The sequence below is a fragment of the Centrocercus urophasianus genome, unplaced genomic scaffold (assembly GCF_019232065.1).
Source record: "Centrocercus urophasianus isolate 14NV4802_14NV808 unplaced genomic scaffold, USGS_Curo_1.0 seq_28, whole genome shotgun sequence".
NCBI lineage: Eukaryota > Metazoa > Chordata > Aves > Galliformes > Phasianidae > Centrocercus > Centrocercus urophasianus.
The window spans coordinates 8,392,901-8,411,906 of NW_024884844.1; the positions used below are offsets into that span (position 1 = coordinate 8,392,901).

At 40.9% G+C, this 19,006-nt stretch overlaps 2 protein-coding genes across 11 annotated transcripts in view; one reads left to right on the plus strand and one right to left on the minus strand.

Moving 5' to 3' along the window:
* ZRANB3 (zinc finger RANBP2-type containing 3) overlaps positions 1 to 16,757 on the minus strand; it is a 36,620-nt gene extending 19,863 nt beyond the window's left edge. For 4 of the 9 annotated variants that reach the window (XM_042827075.1, XM_042827072.1, XM_042827073.1 and 1 more), the window contains exons 1-2: positions 16,691 to 16,756; positions 11,301 to 11,462 (exon numbers count right to left, since the gene is read on the minus strand). In XM_042827075.1, coding sequence (XP_042683009.1) covers positions 11,301 to 11,452 — 152 coding nt within the window. In that variant the 5' untranslated portion in view covers positions 11,453 to 11,462; positions 16,691 to 16,756. The other 5 variants (XM_042827068.1, XM_042827070.1, XM_042827069.1 and 2 more) reach the window with 5 other exon arrangements.
* Positions 16,758 to 17,364: 607 nt separating this feature from the next.
* Positions 17,365 to 19,006, plus strand: part of R3HDM1 (R3H domain containing 1) — a 66,374-nt gene continuing 64,732 nt past the window's right edge. Inside the window, exon 1 of one of the 2 annotated variants that reach the window (XM_042827416.1) lies at positions 17,365 to 17,439. The gene's annotated coding sequence lies outside the window, so the exon portion shown is untranslated. Of the gene's footprint in view, positions 17,440 to 18,055; positions 18,160 to 19,006 lie in introns of those variants that run through there. The other variant, XM_042827417.1, reaches the window with a different exon arrangement.

Genomic DNA, 19,006 nt, shown 5'->3' on the forward strand with positions numbered 1-19,006 from the left:
GACTAAAGGAAAAAAGAGAGACTTCCTCTTTAGAGTGCCTTTGACAATAACAGTAAAAGTAATTTTGGTATGATTGTAATAGTAAGTACACCAGTTATTCTAAAATTGTATACTCAATTTGTTAGTATTACTGAAGAACATACAGTGGAATTGAATTGCTGCTTTGGTTTAGTGCTATATTAAATTTAATCTTAAGAGACAGCGCAAGAAGTACATCTTCAATTTTACTGTCTTTCAGGAACAGCATCGTTTTTGATTCTTTGTGATTAAGGGTCACTTCTATGGCACGCTGATTTAGAAAAAAAAGTCACTTCCAGAGGTGTTCCATTTGTTTTGAAATAGAAACAGACGTCCTCTCACCACCCCAGCTGTACTGGGCAAAGCATTGGAAAATGAACTTGATTTTTTTTCCATTTAGAAGCCCTTTACTCCAAGCAAAGAAAATAATGGCAACTCTAGAGGCAATTCTTTAAGTAAATTTATATTTCCTGAACAAACACTACCTCTGATATAAATTTCTTTATAGGTATGTTACATTATGCCTTAATACAATTAATATGTATTAATACTCTGAAGTCTGAAAGGATTTGGGGAACTTAACTGCTCCTGGCCCACACAAACTCCTTCAAAAACATTTTGAAATTAGACCAAGGCCAATGGAATTATTTGTTGGACATTCAGTTACACCACCAAATGGTGGCTGACGTCACCTATTTCCAACCGTTGTACCCTCAGCTGTTTCACAAACTGAGCTCTCAGCTATTTCACAGACTTTTAGCTCTGCTATTCTACAACTTCATACAAGTTGGAAAAAAGTACACCCCCACCAAGAAACCAAAATCCCAAGGAAAAAAGAAACCTCCAAACACAAACCCAAGCAAACAAAAAATCCAAAGATTATCCAATTTGAAAGCATTATCCAAAGAATTAAGAGTTCAACTCTTGTAATTAGTAAGAGTTTAACTCTTGTAATTAGACCCCCTATATCATATTCACACACCAACAAATTCAAAGGAAGATAAAAAACGTTAATCTAAGAAAGAAGAAAAAAATCTACTCCCTTTCAGTCTTGCAACATGAGGGTGACTTAAAGTTCTGTTTTCCTGTAACAACACCAGACTGCACAAAGCTTCAGACTTGCTAAGAACCTTCTTGCCACAATCAACGCTAAGATCTAAAAGCAAGATCTAAAATGATCACAAAGTGCCAACTTCTGCAATCTCAATAGCATTCCCTGCTGGAGTTTCAGCTAAGTAACTGGAGGTTGGATTAATCCTCCAGCTAATAAATAATCTGGGGAGTTTTTCAAGCACTGCATAATTTTCCAAATTTTCATAAAAAACGAAGTGGAAGAGTAACTCCCACTGTTTTGTATCATAGTGCCACCCAAAAGGCTTGGTCACACCACTGAGAAATACAGCACTGGGTGCTGCTGCTTGAACTGAATGGCAGCAATAGATTGACAGCTGCATGCAGTTCATCATTTTGAAGATTTGTAAATGTTTACTGACAGAAAAGCATCAAGTCTTAGAAATTGAGACAGTTCAAGGTCCAGGAGAGAATGAACTTCACAGGCCACTCTGCTTGTGTCCCAGTGTCCCATCACATTCAAGGGAAAAAAAAAAAACAAACTAAAACTAAAAATAAAAAGCCCAAGGACTTTTGCCTTGAGCTTTTGCTTCCTATCCCCAGTAGCTTTCAGTCACAGACACAAATTAGTCTTGATTAATTGCTCTGGATAAATTCCCCACTGCCTGTTCCCCACCACTGCATCTTCTGAGACAACAAACTTCTCTGCCACACGAGTAGATGTGCACCCACTGCACCATGCTACTCAAATGAAACATTCCTTCTGTGAAAAAAAACTGAGATCTTCCAGGTCTCTGCAACTGTAACTAAATTTAACATAACAAGACATTAAAATTCTGTATTTTGATACTAGAAACCCTTTAAAATAATACAGAACTGCTTTTTCAGTGTTGGGTGTATGGAAATTCATGCAGGTACTCGAAGTACTAACAACATCAGCTGTGATCACATTCAATAACATACATCTTGCCATGGGGCCAAAATGGACATTCCTATGGCCAAACTACAAAGCTTGGCAGAAAACATAGAGGCAGTTCCCAGAACTGATGTGCTGGATACAGATTTGATACTCTGAGAGCTCTGGTACATTGATGCTTGCTCATTCAACCCGAAAGTGTAGATTTCAACATCAACATTTTCTTTGTACTAACACACACACATGAAAATACGCATATTATATAGCTTACAGTTTTGTAAGTTGCAATCTACTTGTAACTCACTTTATAGCAGTCCCTCAGCTTTTTAGATGTTTTCCACTTCAAACTTGGTTGGGATGGAACAATCAAAAAAAAAAGAAAAAAGCCAGAACAAAATATAACTGCTAAATCCACACAGGCAAAGGAAAAAAAAGGCAGGAAGAGAATATTTTTAGTGGCAACCTGAGATCGTGGAGCCTTTGTGTTTGTGATTTGCAGCTGGGCAGAGACATTAATTTGCAGACAACAAATACACAATTCTATTTTTAAATAATGCCATATATTGCTTACTTTAAAGAATGATTTTTTTCCATTTAATACAAATTGCTTCCATTATACTTCTAAAAAGAATTCTTTCTTGCAGATTCTTAAAGGTGGCAACTTCTCTCAGTAGACTGATTTTTAAAAACAGTTTGAAGACTGAAATTGAGTGGAATGTACAACAACCTAATGGTGGAGAATCATTGTTAATTTCAGTTTTAACCCCTTAAACGAATGCAGAAAATAAGTAGCAAACAAATGCAGAAATGTAGCAATCAGCTACATACAAAGCAGAGGCATCTCAAGATGAAGCTAAAAACATTCTTTAATATTGTATTTAATCCTAAAGGATATCAAAGGGAATGCACAAATACAGCAATATCTGAAAGTACGTTGCATTCAGTAGCATCTGCTGGTAAGGAAATGTGGCAGAGAGAACAGGAATACAAATGTTCCTTGCCATCTTGTGCTGATAAATACAGTATTTCTCAGTATATCAGCTTCTATTTTAGCAGAGTATTATGAATAATGAAATGAAAATCACGTCACTTTAGGCGTGCATCTCCTACACAGCAGGAATAAATCTACTTTAGTGTGAGCCACACATTTTAAAGAGATGAAAGTGAGAATACATGAGGTCCTATTGCACTGTGTTTTGGTGCATGCAAACCAACTTCTTGGACCTTCATTCTGTTTTTCAGAGAAACAAGCCAGAACAAAGAAATTTATAAATTGCTCTGACAATTGAAAGCTAAGAGCAATCAAAATAAAAACTTAAAAGTATGTCAGCCACAGGAACAGATTTTTTTCATGAAATGATATTTTTTCATTAGTTTATTGCAGCCATTTACACTTTGATGACTTAAGTATCTGCAGGACTACAGGAAGTTGTTCTATTTCACTGCTTTCAATTATTTTCAGACTCTGCCCATAGAACCTTCTGTTTTCAACTTCAAGTGAGTATGTCTTCAGTGAAACCTGTTATGCAGCAGTGCTACCCAGAATAGCACATACAATTTGATCACTCACATCCATGGAAGATAAATACAAGCCAAAAGAGAAGTGGATAAGAGCTAATAGAAAGATTAAGGGGCAGCTGAGCCTCCCATGGTAGGAAATAACAAGAGAAACACAATTGCTTCATCTCCAAAAGGAAAAGCTGAAATGCAATGCTTGTTCCACCTCTCCCTGTTCCATAAATCCACAAAAAACAATTTCAGAGATAGAAAGACTACAGTGTTGGTACAGAAAAGTCTCAGCCTATTAACACATTGAAGCTAGAAATTAGAATTACACTCTTAATTATACTAATAACTGTATCTGTGAAGAACCACAAGGGGGAAAAAAGTTACTAATTACAAAGCAGAACCCAAATTTTACAGAGAATCAGCCTGGACCTTGCCAGCAGCACACACATCTCCAATTCTGTGTTCCCAAACTGACAGTACAGTTTCTGTTAATGGTTACAAAGATATGGTACTTCTACATACACTTCCCACCCTATTAAAGAGCTGTAATTCAGCAATAAATCTTCAAATCTAGTTCTCTCCCATCTGTTCTGCTACAGTAATTTGTAGTAAAAAATCAAAGGCTGAAGCAGGGAAACTACTGGCTTTTCTTCCTAAGCTTGCAACCCCTACATCGCTTAGGCATAGAAACATTAACTACATACATCATGGACTGACATGAATCAGGTGCTCAAAAATTGTTTTTAAAGCTGCCCTGAAGTTTTCAGTCTTGGAACAAGTCTTAAACATGACTGCTTAATGTAGTTACAACATCTAAGTCGTCCAGTATCTGCTCTTAAAGGCACAAAAAATAGCTTATATCCACTGAGAGGGAAATCACCAAGAGTCCCCACATTTTATAACCACAAGGATTAGTTTAGAAGTGTATGGAACTTCCCTATCATTACAGCCCAGATCATACAGAACTGATCGGATACCTGATAATTGCATGATACCATTTCAAAAGAAATACCCCACATTTTGCTTTATGTAACCTTAAAAACACGCAGCTGCCATTTATAACAAACGTCAGTACGTCCTACATTGCTGCAGTTAGACAAGCTGCCAACATGAACATAAAGAAACAGATCTTCAGATACACGGAAGGGACAAATGTGTACTTTTAGTTCATATATTTTGACTGCAAGAAGACAGACTTCTCGTTCTCTGAAGTTCAATTAGTCATTTCCTCTCAACTGGTAGTTACCCAATTTGAGCTTCATCGTTCATATCCCATCTGTTCAGCTGACACCTCAATAATAGCTCTATCCAAGAATAAAAATCAGAGCTATGATACGCACTTTCGCATCCTGTTTTAGGCTCAGCCCACACAGTCAAAAGTTTCAGAAAAGCAGGAAAAATCATTTTAGATCTCTCAGTTACACTTCCCTTCAGCACAGAAGTCCAACTAGGCAATGAGCATCACAGACAACAGCAAGCTCCCTCCATTTCCTTTCCCATTTCTAAACGTTTCCTTTCTTCACAGTGAATCCTGAGGTTGGCATCTGAATCTGTCCGTTTGTGAAGGAATGCTGCTATTTTTTCCTAACAGAACACATCAGAATCTCACAGCAGTGCATTACACATTCTGCTACAATCTTCCTGGTATTCATATACCTCTCACAGTTGTAGGGTCAGCAGTGGGCTTTGCACACAGCAGTAGCTTTCATAAATAGAAGGGAACACACAATCTGATCTCTATCCTTTCAAGATGCATTAACTTAAAATAAAACTAAGAGAAAGTATCCTGATAGGTGAATATGCATGCAGAGAAGAAAGAGAAATCGGCTGTTTTGTTGGTCCACCCCAAGCATACATAGGTTCGAAACTTTAATTTTGATCCAGACAAAAAAGAATACAAGCATCTACGAGTATAATTTAAGGGTCCACACAAAACTGAATGAATCAGAGCCCCAGAACCGGATAGTCAAGACTCAGCACACACTATCAGAACAGTCTTGTAAAGGTGCACTTGCACTACAGAAAATCTTGGAGAGAAAACAGAACTTAGAGGAAAATCAGAAAAAAAAGAAAAGGAAAGACAGAAGGGATGATAATTTTTCAAACCTCATAGAGCACAGGAAGATCTGATGGTTATGTTGACGTCAAGAAGACTGAACCAGCTCTGTAAAGCATAAGGAGAAACAGATGTTCAAAATTCAGTTCATTAGAGAAGCAGAAGGGAAACTGAGGCTAAGCTTGTGTGGCATATGTCATACAGCCACAAGAAGTCATCTGCATCAGAAAGACATTAATACTGAAACAGCTTCATAACACAAGTTTCAGGGAAGGAAAGAGTGTTTAAATGATCATTATTTCTATTCCTGTGTGTCTGGGTTACGTTCAGGCAACCCTTCTGAAATGTTAGCAACATCACCAAGTAAACAATGCAATTACAGTTTGTTGTATTAATTACAATGACTTCAGCAAGGTATGTGAACAAAAACAAAGAATCTAATTTTGAGCTACTCTTGGAAAAATACCAACAATTCAGCAACACACTGGCCTATGTCTGAGTTTTAACTTTATAACCTATCTGATTTGTATACATAATTAAGAATCCTAGTAAGTCATGCAGTCATGGCTGTACGTTCCTTGCAACTACAACATCATTTTGCAATTATGTTCTCTCTAAACTAGATAGTTCTGTCTCTTCATAAGCCATGGATTAAAAATTAAAGGGAATATAGAGTTCCAATGTAATTATTGCTTGCAGGTGGGGATAATTCAACTTTTTGATTCATTTTCAGCAGCTATTTACCCAGAACTGCAGGCAGCTTTTTCAGAACAAAATCCTTCACCTTTAGTTCCATTTTCCAAGACAAACAGTCAAAGCAGTAGCACTTGATTTCTTAAAACACTGAAAAATTCTGTTACTACTCAAACAAACTAAAGCTGGTTCTGTTAGCGCAGCCTTTGGAACATGCTGTACAGAGGAAGCTTTGCATCTTTCTTTCACCAGTGTGGGTGTTCTGATATTCTTGGGATTCTCACCTACTCATGTGAGTCAGTTTTATATAACACTACAACATACAATTTACCTCCTACTCACAAGCCAACACTTTAGCACTAACATCTTAACCAAGGTTATTTAAGGAATCTGAACGGAGTGTATTTTTATATAAAACTGCGCAAGCAACCGTTACATTTGTGTGTCAGTAATCGCAGCACTCAGTCCTCAAACGAGAACACAGATGATAATCAAGGTTGTTTAACCAAAAATAGAGCCCCAGAGGATTTCAGCCACATCATACCCTTGCTCTTGAATTACATTAGGTGCTTTAGAAAAGTAAACAATGAAAAACCAACCATCAGTCTAATGCAAGATGCACTGAATTGCCACATCTGCAGTGTTCTCAGTTCTTCAAAGGAATATAGAGGAGAATGGCTGTGCAGAGTCTTAGGCTTTTCTCCAATACTGCTCAACCCGTATCTGAGTAAGACATTTAAAATTTACCCTTCATAAACCCGTGTTTATGAAGGTTTGAGAGCAATATGTGTATATTAGCCAGCATATTTCAGTATGGAAAAGGATGTGTGAAATAACACATATCAACCAAAGTGGTCAAGGCAAAGTTTAAACTCGGAGACTTAGAGTCACAGAACAGTTTGGGTTGGAAGGGACCTAAAAGACAGGACTAGCCAGTTCCACCCACCTGCCAGGCTATGGCCAGGGAGGCTCCCACTAGACCGGGTTGCCCAAAGCCCCACCTAACCTGGCCTTGAACAGCTCCATCAATGGGGAATCCAGAGGCTCTCCGGGCAGCCCGCTCCAATGCCTTGCTACCATCTGAATAAAGAATTTCTTTCTCATGTCTAATTTAAGTCTATACTCTTTTAATCTAAAATCATTACATCTTGCTATCACTAGAGGACCTAGTAAGAAGTCTCTCCCCGTTTTTCTTATAAACCCCCTCAGACACAGATCAGCTCACCAGCTGAATTGCTGCAAGAAAGACTGACATCAATTAATTGGAACAAAATGGAATAACAAACTAATTTCAACTACTGACAAGCTAGGCTACAAACCGTAACCTAGACATTAATTTTCAAGATTGAAATATTTGCAATCAAAGTAGCTCTTGCCTAGTATGTAATGTCTTTCAATGACCATTAGCTACTTCTTAATACTATCAAATAAAATTTGCTTTCCCAAATGATATTCCTTACTGCAAAAGCTGCAGAAGAACTCATCTCTTTAAATCTTCCTCCTTACTCCCAGTTCCCTCTGATCTGGAGAGATAAAGGCAATGGAGGGACTTGTTGATATCACTTAACACTTCAAGTCACCAAGTAATTATTGAAGTAAAAACGAAACATCCATAAAAATACTCCTAGGTATGACTCAACAAAATGACTATTAAAGAAATTCCATTTTTAAACACAGAAATTAGTTAAATTGACATCTATCAAAGTCATTGTGACAAAAGCAGAGAAAGTAAGTAGATCTCCCTTAACAAATGATGATCATTTTCAGCTTTCTTATTTCGGAAATCTGAACCTGAACTTTCCATCTTAAAAACAAAATGGTCAAAAGTTGAACAAGAATTTAGATTAGCTCCAATCTCACAGAAATATTGATGCCACACATTCTCACATCTCAACAGATATTCTATTTGGTAACTACACCAATTCAGCATCCTTGCCTGGAACATGTAGGAATGACATTAGTTATGTGCTTACAAGAAAACAAGTCAGAATGCTCACTCAGATTCCCAACAAATCAGACAGTACATGTCTTATTGGCTCTAGAATTACTATTTTTATTTTTTTCTAGACAAGCATTAGGCACTTTGTGCTGCTACACACAACACCTTTGGAGCATTTAGTGAAAAAGCTTGCATCTGCCTGTCTCTTCTGCCTCACTTTTACTAATGAAGCTCAAATCACAACTGCATATTTATGTTATTAGGGAAACTGGGGAAATGAATAGATTAATTCCAGCCCCATTAGAATCTCAGAGTGTATATTTCATTCAAGGTTTTTTGTTCCTCTGTCACCCTAGGAGCTTCTCTAACCTAAGAAAACATTAACTCAATCTCTACAGTCAACAATAGAGAATTCTCTCTACACCAGTTTCCTACCGCTACAGCAAAGCATGGATTAAGTGATGACAGCACAGGGAGTGCACAGCCTCAGAGATAAAAGAGAAGCCAGATGCACATATTGCTTACTTCAAGTGCTATGTTCATATATTTTCAAAATTAGAAAAGACACTTTTATGGAAAAGCATCAGACCTTGTTAAAATATACCAAAGGGAATAGTGAAAGAATGCTTAAATCATTAAGGAGTGCACAGAAGAGATTAGGGTGAGCCAGAGGCTGACAAACTCATAAGAAAATTCAGCTACAAGCAGCAAAGGCTCTTGTTCTCTGTTCTGAGACTAAAAGAGAATTAGATCCGGGTAAGGGACAGATTTTTGAAAAACAATCCTCAGGAAAGTTTGACTTAATATATTTTACTTCAGAGGCTATGTGAACATGTGCAAACAATTGCCCAATTTGACCCAGCTAAACTCACTATGCCAAAGAATGGCATTTCTTGCAGCCATAATGCAAATACTTTCATACCCACGTCACAGTAAAAACATCAGCATCGCATTATTCAACAGTCTTTTGTTAATGAAAAGTTTCAAGAAAAGAAAAAACTAAGTCCATAACCCTATCTGAAATAACCCCATAGCCTCCTTAACAGCCATTAGCCGAGGCATTTCAAATCTTTCTACACACTTATTGCAGGCAAATGTTGCTTCTCAAAGAAAAATACCTGATTTGAATTTATCTAGTTAAGCAGTTTCCCGAGGAAGCTCTATATTATAACAGCTTGCAAAGGATTATGTTTTCAAACACATTCATTAGCCTACACAAATTAACATTAAAGAAACTATATACATATTTTCTTGTGTAATTTTATTATTTGTATATATAAACGCATATCAGTTGCATATCATGTAAACTCTACTTCCCCTTATTGGCATCAGATCATGAGATACAGTAGCCTAGGGCTTCGGATACATTAAATTCAACTCTTAAATACAAACTTTGCTGCCTATTCTGTCAAAACCTTAGTGATCCACTAAAACTGTACACAGTTATTCTTACAGTCACACCAGAAAAGTACATAGAATTATAGAATCCTTAGAGTTGGAAGGGACATTCACAGGTCATCTAGTCCAACTCCCCTGCAGCAAACAGGAACGTGCACAGCTAGGTCAGGTTGACCAGGGCCTGATCCAGTCTCGCCTCAAAAGTCTCCAGGGACTGGGCATCAACCACATCTCTGGGCAATCTGTTCCAGTGCCTCACCACCCTTACCATAGAAGACCTTTTTTTCCTTATATCCAACCTAAATGTACCCTCTTAAAGCTTTAAGCCATCTCCCTTTACTATATGACCACAGACCCTGCTAAAGAGTCTGTCCCCTCCTTTCCTGTAGCTCGCCTTTAGATACCGAAAGGCCTTCTCTTCTCCAGGCTGAACAGCCCAACTCTCAGCCTCTCCTCGCAGGGAGGATTATTTTTGTGGCTCTCCTCTGGATTCAGTCCAACATGTCCATGTCTCTCCTGTACTGAGGACTCCACATCTGGATGCAGTACTCCCACGTTAGCACCCACCAGTACTCCCAGGTCTTTTTCAGCAGGGCTGCGCTCAATCCTTTCATGCCCCAGCTTGTATTTGCTGCAAGAGTTGCCTCAATCCAGGTGCAAGACCTTACATTTGGATTTGCTGAACCTCATGAGGTTCATCTAGGTCCACTGCTCAAGCCTGTCTAGGTCCCTCTGCATGGCATCCCATCTCTGGTGCGTCAGATGCACCCCCACAGCTCGGTGTCATCAGCAAACTTGTTGAGGGTGCAGCTGACCTCACTGCTGATGTCACTGATGAAGATATCAGAGTATTGGTCCCAGCACCAAGCCCCGCTCGTCTCTGACCTCCATCCATTTTGAAAATATGAATTTTTTTTTATTTTTTTTATTTATTTTTTTTTTTAACAGCCTCAGCTCAAATCACTTCTTTTGTGCCAGACCTCTACAACGACATCACTTTCCACAGGAGCAACATGCAGCTGCAAGTCATGAAAGTACTGTAATCACTCAGATATTCTAAAACTTAAGAAGCACAGATATCATTCTCCTTCCCGCTTCTTTGACCTTTTAACACAGTAACACGATCTTAGCTAAGTATTTCCAGTCACTGTTGCACAAACTGTTTTTCTGATTTACAGGGTACCTAGCTGTTGAATGCTCTATCAGTTGCTGTACTTGTTAAGTGAGCGCTCTGCAAGTTGTCTTCTGCTTGGTTGTTACAGCTCAGTGAGTTCCAGAACACCCTGATGACATGCCAGAATTGTACCAAGTTTAAAATAGAATACCACACAGATGCATTGAGATCTGTTAGTCATTCTCTTAACAGATCTACCATGCCATTAAGAACTACAGAAGCAAACGTGAATTAACTTATTTTGAGACTGCTGTATTAACATCACAAAAAGAAGGCTCCGCTGACAGCAGCCTCCTCTTATATGTGAAGATGTTGGATACTATAGGTTGATTTTGCACTACTAAATATTTCCACTCCTCCAATAGGAGAAAAACAAAACAACCTCATTTAAAATCATGTTATATTACGTTACAAAAAATATGTAATATAGCTAACCTAAGTATTGCTGTATTCACATAACCTTTCTAACCATTCATCAATTTTTACCTAGAATAATTCATTCAAGCATGTGATATAAGGAATATACCTGCCACTCCTCTGAAGTGCAAATATGATGCCTTTCTCCTGAAAAGGAAGCAGTTTCTTTCTCAGTCTTTCAGGCAGAAAGGACAGCTCAGCATCAACACTTTCAGAATAAGAAGCTTCGGGTGTACGTGTGTCCTGGAGCGCATTAGCCATTTTGAACCTACTGGAAACAAAACCAAAAAAAGAAGTCTGTCTTAAAAGATAGGTCTGCAATACATTATAGAACAGAACCTCATGGAATAATAACAGCTTGAAATACTTGACATTTACACATAAACTGCTCTTATACTGATAGCAGTAGGAAGTAATGAAAATACTCAGACCAGCCAGTTGCCTTTTTCTAACACCTAACAGTCTAGGCTTTTAATGGCTGCCACAATTGACAATTTAATTCATAAAAAACACATCACAAAGGAAGAACACCAGAATCACCAGCATATTAATTAGTAACTTCCAAGATATAAGTCATTAAGATCCTCACAATGCTTATGTTAGAAAGGCAAAGTCACAGAGTTGTTGTAATTCAGTGAACCTCGGATAAGATCAGTCTCCCCTGATAATCCATACCCAAAAGAAAACAAGCAAAATATCCAAAACATTTTAAACATTGTTGCATTCGCCTACTACAAAACATCCTTCCTGTTTCCAAAGTAGCACAGCTTCACTTGTATTGCCGTATAGATAAAGTGCTAAATCAAGTTGCCATAGAACTGCCTGCCTTAATTTAGAATTAAAAACAAGCAATAAATCATCTCTCTCTTTATAGCTAATAAAAATCATGGCAACGTGTGGGTATAAGGAGGGAGTTTTCCCCCATGAAACCATTTCCAAAGAGGAGCCATTCAGAAAAGGGGCAGGGGAAGAATGCTGTTTTCAACATTAAAAATGTCACCAATATTATAAGAGAAAGTTGGCAAGATCTCAGTGTTTCACTGTGCTTTATCAGTGCACTTTATTTTATAACAATGCCTTTGAAGACACATTCGTTTTTTGTTTGTTTGTTTTTCCCTAAAGTTGATTAATTTTCATCTTTTGGCTTATCTGGCTAAAAGTTACCTGACGAGGACCTGTCCAAGAAACATGTTTTAGCTGGACACAAGAAATCTACTTAAATTAGCACGCACATAAGCAAACTCCTACGTCACCCACTGAGGAGTATCCTAGTAATTTTTAAGAACTTGGAGGTTTTTCCCCCTCTGGGCTACAAAGTCAGCTTGAGGGCCAGTCTCAGGAACCACAGAATTGCAGGGGTTGGAAGGGATGTCCAGAGATCACCAAGTCCAACCTCCCTGCCAAAGCAGGCTCCCTACAGCTGGTTGCACAGCCAGGCATCCAGACTGGCCTTGAATATCTCCAGAAATGGAAACTCCACAACTTCCCCGGGCAGCCTGTGCCACTGCTCTGACACTCCCACTGGGAAGAAGCTCTTTCACATATTGGTGTGGAACTTCCTTTGCTCCAGTTTGTGGCCATTGCCCTTTGTCCTACCCCACAGGCCACTGAAAAGAGGTTGGCCAATTGCATCTTGAGAATTCTCTAGAACATACAACATAAAGCAGATGATAAAGAGCCTGCAACATTATGTCAATAAAATGTTCTAACTACTGCAATTGGAAGAGTCTGGTGCACATCGCTTCTTCAACACTATGAAGAATTCAATATTCTTCCTATTCAATGATGATAGTTATTGATCATTCAAATAAAGCTTACTTACAGACATTAAAAGGTAAGTATTTACTTTTTCAGGGAAGTTACAAAGAGGACATTTTACTTCTAATAAGGAAACCAAATATCCACTAAAACTTGTAATTCTAAGATCAGGAAGTAATGGCAAAATATGCCCAGTATGTTTCAGGTGAAAAACAAACAACAAAGCAGAAGCAGAAACAAAACCAAACCAGAATCTTCCTTTCAGAAAGAAACATTCATAAAGCACAGAATACATCAATCAAAATTCTCATACTTCACTGTGCTCAATTTGTCCACGGGAACACGGCCAGAGAAGAAATACTAGCTCTTGTTCTCTGAGAACTTAATAGATTTAAGACATCAGACTGTTCAGCAGTAGCACACCAACTAAACACGTGCAAAGGAACAAACCCTACATCAGAGCATAAAGAAAAGGTCTTTGACCCTGCACTGCCTAATTGTCTAGTTTTGGATTCACAGCATGTAAAAGGAGCAAGACCTTAATGAGCACAGAAACAAAGAGTATCAGCCAAAATGCACCTCTAGTCATGAAAGTACTGTAGGTTTTTACAAAACCTCAACAGTAGGTTTTGTACTACAAGGCTAGCTATCAAATTTTTGTAAGAACAAGTTGTGCTCAGATTTGTTGAAACTTATGCATTTCTGAAGCAACTCAGAAGTCAGATATGATTTGATAGGATGAATCATAAAACTTCCGGCATGAAACTCACTGAGCTATTGCCATTCACTTCAAAGATCTGCAGGACTAAATAACCTGGTTTTTGCACTGACTAGTTACACAGATGGACCTAAGGGCAATGGAAGTGGTTAAAGTAATCAGTGCAGTAAAGCAAGATCATGCAAGACAGAGCTTGCAAGAGCCTGCTTCTAATATCCTGGAGTACTGTTAAGTAAAACAAACAGATTCTGATGAAGTTATATGAAAGAGAACAGCACTCATTCATAAATTCCACATATGAATTTCTAGATACAAAACTTGAAGCACACTCTTCCAGACAAAGTTACATTCTCTTCAGCAAAGAAAATCTAGGTGCCACCACACTACTGTATGAGAGAAAAATATTGCTCCACCTTCCAAGGGCTTTCTGAGGGCCATCAGGTTGCTAAAACTAAGAACTTCTTCCATTGGGCAAGGTGAGCTTTTCCAAGACAGCCAAACTTGCTCTGTGCAGTGCAACCTCTTGGTGCCACAGCATGGATGGTAGCATGCATCACCTTGAAGTCAGGGCGAGACAAAGGAAGATGAAAGGAACATTGGACTAGAGAACTACAAAAAGAAGTTAACAGGACTTTAACAGGAATTCGCTCGTCTGCAGCAAAAGAATTTGGCACTACTGAAGTACTGTTGACAAAAGAGTCTGTAAACAGAGACCCAGTTTCTGTTGAACTGTTATCCTTTGCACAACATATAAACCACTAAACATATTACCATCGATGCATGAAAACAAGAATCCATACTGGAGTCATGGGTGCATGTCTTCTATAGATTTCTTTGTAATTAATTATTAAGCTAAAAATCAATGCCTTATATATAATTACTTTGGTAGAGATGGTCATTTAGAGCTCATTTTAGATAGATCAAATATGCACGGCATTTTGTAATCTCATCAAATAAACACAAGTTTATGTTAAAGTGACAGCGTATCAGAAACACTGGTTGATATCCCCAGGAGGCCAGTTTATGCCTGTTGTTCTACCCATTAAAGCTTCAGAAGCTCTAAGAACAGATAAAGGATTAGTGCACATGTTTTCTCTATTTTTTTTTTCCCCATTTATTCCTGAGTCCCAAGTATGCTGTAAAATACATCACGACAACCCTCCCACATCTCTAGATCACAAGCACAGGAACTTTGGTTTTCTTATATAAAAGAGACCTAAAAGCTCTGATGCATAGATGCAGTTTTTCATTCAAGGCTTCATTGAGTAAACAGCAGTGACAGAATTCTCATGACTAACAAAACAAAGCCACAAAAACAAAGTAAATGAAAATGCATATGGTATTCTCTCAAGCTTTCTAAAGGGCCACAAGGATGAAATAACAGGGTTCTAAAATAATAGCATCTATTCGTCTGAAATCGCTGTAGAATCTCAGGAGTAGAGAGTGGAAAGTGACTGCACTTCTTAAAAGCAGGGATAGTGAAGATCTGTGCTATTACATTATTCATTTCTGGGGAAAAAAAGCGAGTAAAAATGATGAAGCATAGAACTTACAAACAACAGGGTAAACATGTCTGTGCACAGGGTGTCAACATGTCTTTTCATAGAATCATAGAATCACAAGGTTGGAAACGACCTATAAGATCATCCAGTCCAACCGTCTCCTCATCACCATTGCCACCACTAGCACTAAACCACATCATGCAGCACGTCATCCAGATGCCTCCAGATGCCAGGGACGGCAACTCCACCACCTCTCTAGGCAGGCCATTCCAGTGCCTGACCACCCTCTGAGAGAAAAAATTCTTCCTTATGTCTAAGGAAGAACCTTTTGTACAGGTACCTTTACTTTTTGTAAGGTAAATCTTATCTTTCAAGTCTACTAAAAGATTTTCAAAGGGGGAAAGCATCCAAGAATGTACATACAAACTGGCTGATGCAGTTCAGTTTCCACTTTTTGAAAGTTAACAACAGAGTAAATTTTATTACTATATTCATACAGTACTTATGATTTCCAGGAAAGAATCTGAGATGAAAAATCTCTCAAACTTCTAGGGAAACTGGACTGCAAAGAAAAAAAAAAACAAAAACACAACACCAAAACAGGAAGATGATAGCACTGCAACCTTCTTCTCTTGTTCTTAGAATACAAGTTCTGCTCATACACGAGATGTGAAATAAGCAGTATTTCAAAATCTGTTCTAGCATCTACTGCATTCACTGAATTCATAAATCTCTTGGAAAAGCAAGTTCTGAGGGGTAGGAGGAGCATAAATATTAATAAAAGGAAAATTAAACATAACAAAAAACAAACAAAAACAACTCTGGAGTTCTGTCATTGCTGCTTGTTTTACTACAGACATTCTTCCTTCCAGTGACACAAGACACAAGCTGTTTAAGACACATAAACTCAAGTACTGGAAAGTCAGATGACTAACAAGAACTTCAGGGCCCAGCGGGAGATCTGAGTTCCAAGACAGCTGCTTGCTATCACAAGCAGTGGTCATTACACAAACCATTTATTTCATAGGCTGCTCATTAAAAAAGCATTTCCATGCAGCTCACAGCAGACCCCCAAAACAAATGGGTGTTTCCACCACACATTTAGCTTATGTTTCACAGAACCACAGAATCACATTCCTTTTGATGTTCCTCACTGCCCTATGACTGTATTTTCCACGAGGCTTAATAGGAAACACAAAGCTTTAAGAAAATCACAGAATCCATTCTTCTACCAATAAGAAGATCTTAAAGCGACTTAAGATATTGAAACAAAGAAATTCAGAAGAACGATCAGTTAGAACAAAGGACAGCGATCGCAGCGCCACACATCACATCACGATTTTACCACAGGCTATCAGGGAAAATAGACACCTCCGCCTCTGCTCAGGGGCAAAGGTTTTCGTGGATTGTCCTGAACTTACACACATGCGGCAACACCCCAGCGTTGGGGGGGAGCAGAGCGAGTCTTTCTGCTGCAAACACGGACTGAGGCAGAGAAGCCCGCAGACGCCCAACCCTCACCTTGCAGAGGCCCAGCTCAGCGCCTTACGGCTTGGCGCGCTCTGTACTCAAACGCCGCCGGCGGAAGTGACGTAAAACCGGCAGCGCGCACGCGCAGGCAGGAAGCCGTGGGCTTCCCGACGCGCTTCCGGCGTGGGGAGCGCTGTGGCGTTGTGCTGTGGTTGGGCCGCTGGCTGGGGCCAGGCTGAGAGGCCGAACTGGGATTACAGTTCCTAGCTTGCTCCGGCCGAGTTGTCCGTGGCTGCGATCTAGGCACAGTTCACCGCCAACCCCGAGTGAACAGCCATGCTCCCTAACTGCCGTTAGCCGCGGCCGCAGTCTGTTTGCGCACCGCCGCGCTGTGCTAATGGTCGCTCGCTGCCCACAGGGGGTGGGCGCTGCTGTGCCGGTCTGCCTGCCGAATGGGGTTCTTATTGGTGATCGCGGCCGTCTGTCAGCGCAGTGGCACCTCCGATTGGTCGTTGTCTTCTGGATGGGCCTGTGCCCGCCTAGGCGTTGAGGGGCGCCGCTCGCCGGCAGCTTTGAGGGCTGGCGGCGCGCCGCTGATTGGACAGCTCGGCCGTAACTCAGGAACGTTCCATGCCCCTATTGGCAGCGGAGCGGCGGAGGGGCGGGCCTCTCTCCCCGCCGCGGCAGCAGGAGGAACCCAGGCGGCTATCGAGGCTGGCGATGGGGTTAAGCGCCCCTCGTGCGTGAGCCCGCCGCCGCCGCGCCGGCCCGAGTCCGCCGGCCGCGCTGCCGCCGCCGCGGTAAGGAGCCTGAGGCGGCTCCCGGTCGGGCGGCGGAGCTGAGGAGAGCGGGAAAGGAGGAGGCCGAGAAAGCAGGAGGAGGGGAGAGAGTGTGTGTGGGGGGGGGGGCGGTCGGCCGCGCCCGCAGTGCGGAGAGCAGGGGGCAGCCGCTGCGGGAGGGAGGCCGTTGGAGGGGGGAGGGGCGGGCGGCGCGGCCGTTGGGGTGGTTGGCGGCACCTGCGCGGCGCGGCCGGGGGACCGCGGGGCGGCACGGCCCCACTTCTCTAACCTAATATAGGCAGGGCCGGCACCGAGCGGGGCACGGCGGCCCCGGGGCCGAGCGATCCGCGGGGCGGCTGGGCAGCGGCTCCGGGCCGGCCGCCGCTACCTGCCTGAGGGCTTCGCCGGGAAAGCCGGCCACGGCCCTTCGGCGGGCTGCGTGTGCCGGGCTGAGCCCGGAGGGCTGCGAGCGGCTCGGCTCCGTGCGGCTGTGGGTGGGGATGTGCTCGGGCTGCTGTCCCAGCGGGGGGCCGTCCCGTTGTGGTTTTGCTGCAGGACGGTTAATATGCGTGGAAACGTGTCTAACCGTGTGAGTGAGGTGAAAACTGTGTCACAGCCTGATTGCTGCAGGTTCTCTGGATGACGTTTTAAAATCAGGTTTCGGCGCTGAAGAATGGTTTTTCGTTGTCTAGAAATGAGATGGGCAGAGAAGTGCAGTGCGGCAGCTTCTTCCAAACTGAGGTGATTTGGGGTTATTTGCACTGAAAGGTTTGCCCGAATGCTGTCCTCGCTGAACCTACGGTGTGAGCTGCGCCCGCTGGGTCTGCGTGCTGCCCTCGTGCTTCTCTGAGCGCCGTAGAAAGCCGTGCGGGAAGGGGGGGGGAATCCAGGAGTTACGGATACCTTCATTCAGGTGCATTGTTTGGCGGCAGAATCCACAAGTGTGCGCTGACTCTTGGGCTTTCTGTCTGTCTGTTCTGTTGGTTTTTCCCAGTGATGCCTTCTTGTCAATAACCTGAAACGATAGCAAGATTTTCTTCTGCCCTTGAGGTAACTAAGGGATATACTGTGGCTTTTGTTGTTGCTTTTACTTCTACACGATGTTTTAGATGAGGTTTTTCATTTTTTTCTTTTGTGATGATGTTGCTTTCTGACTGAGGCATTAACTTGAAATTTTCACCCAGATTATTTCCTTACGTCTTCTACAGGGGGAAATATACTGCATTTGGGACTTGCTTTTTGGTTGAATGCTTAGCAGAAGATACGACGTTGGCAGTCGTGTTGGGAATGTTAGGTTAGAAATGTTTAAGTGAAAGCAACAAAAATAAAATTTTGCTCTTACAGTAATTTTTTTTTTTTTAAAAAAAGGTGTTATTTGACCGGTTTGCCTCTGAGGAGGAAGAAACAGCAGTGATAACATACTTATTGGATAGTCTTCCTTTAGTTACAAGTGTTATCACCAAGCATGATATTAAGCCTTTTTTTTTTTTTTTTTTTTTTTTTTTTTTTTTTTTAATTTCTTTTGATAAATACTGTGGTCTTCAGGGTTGGAGCATTTTGTAGAAAATCTGTAAGTCAGAGTTTGTTC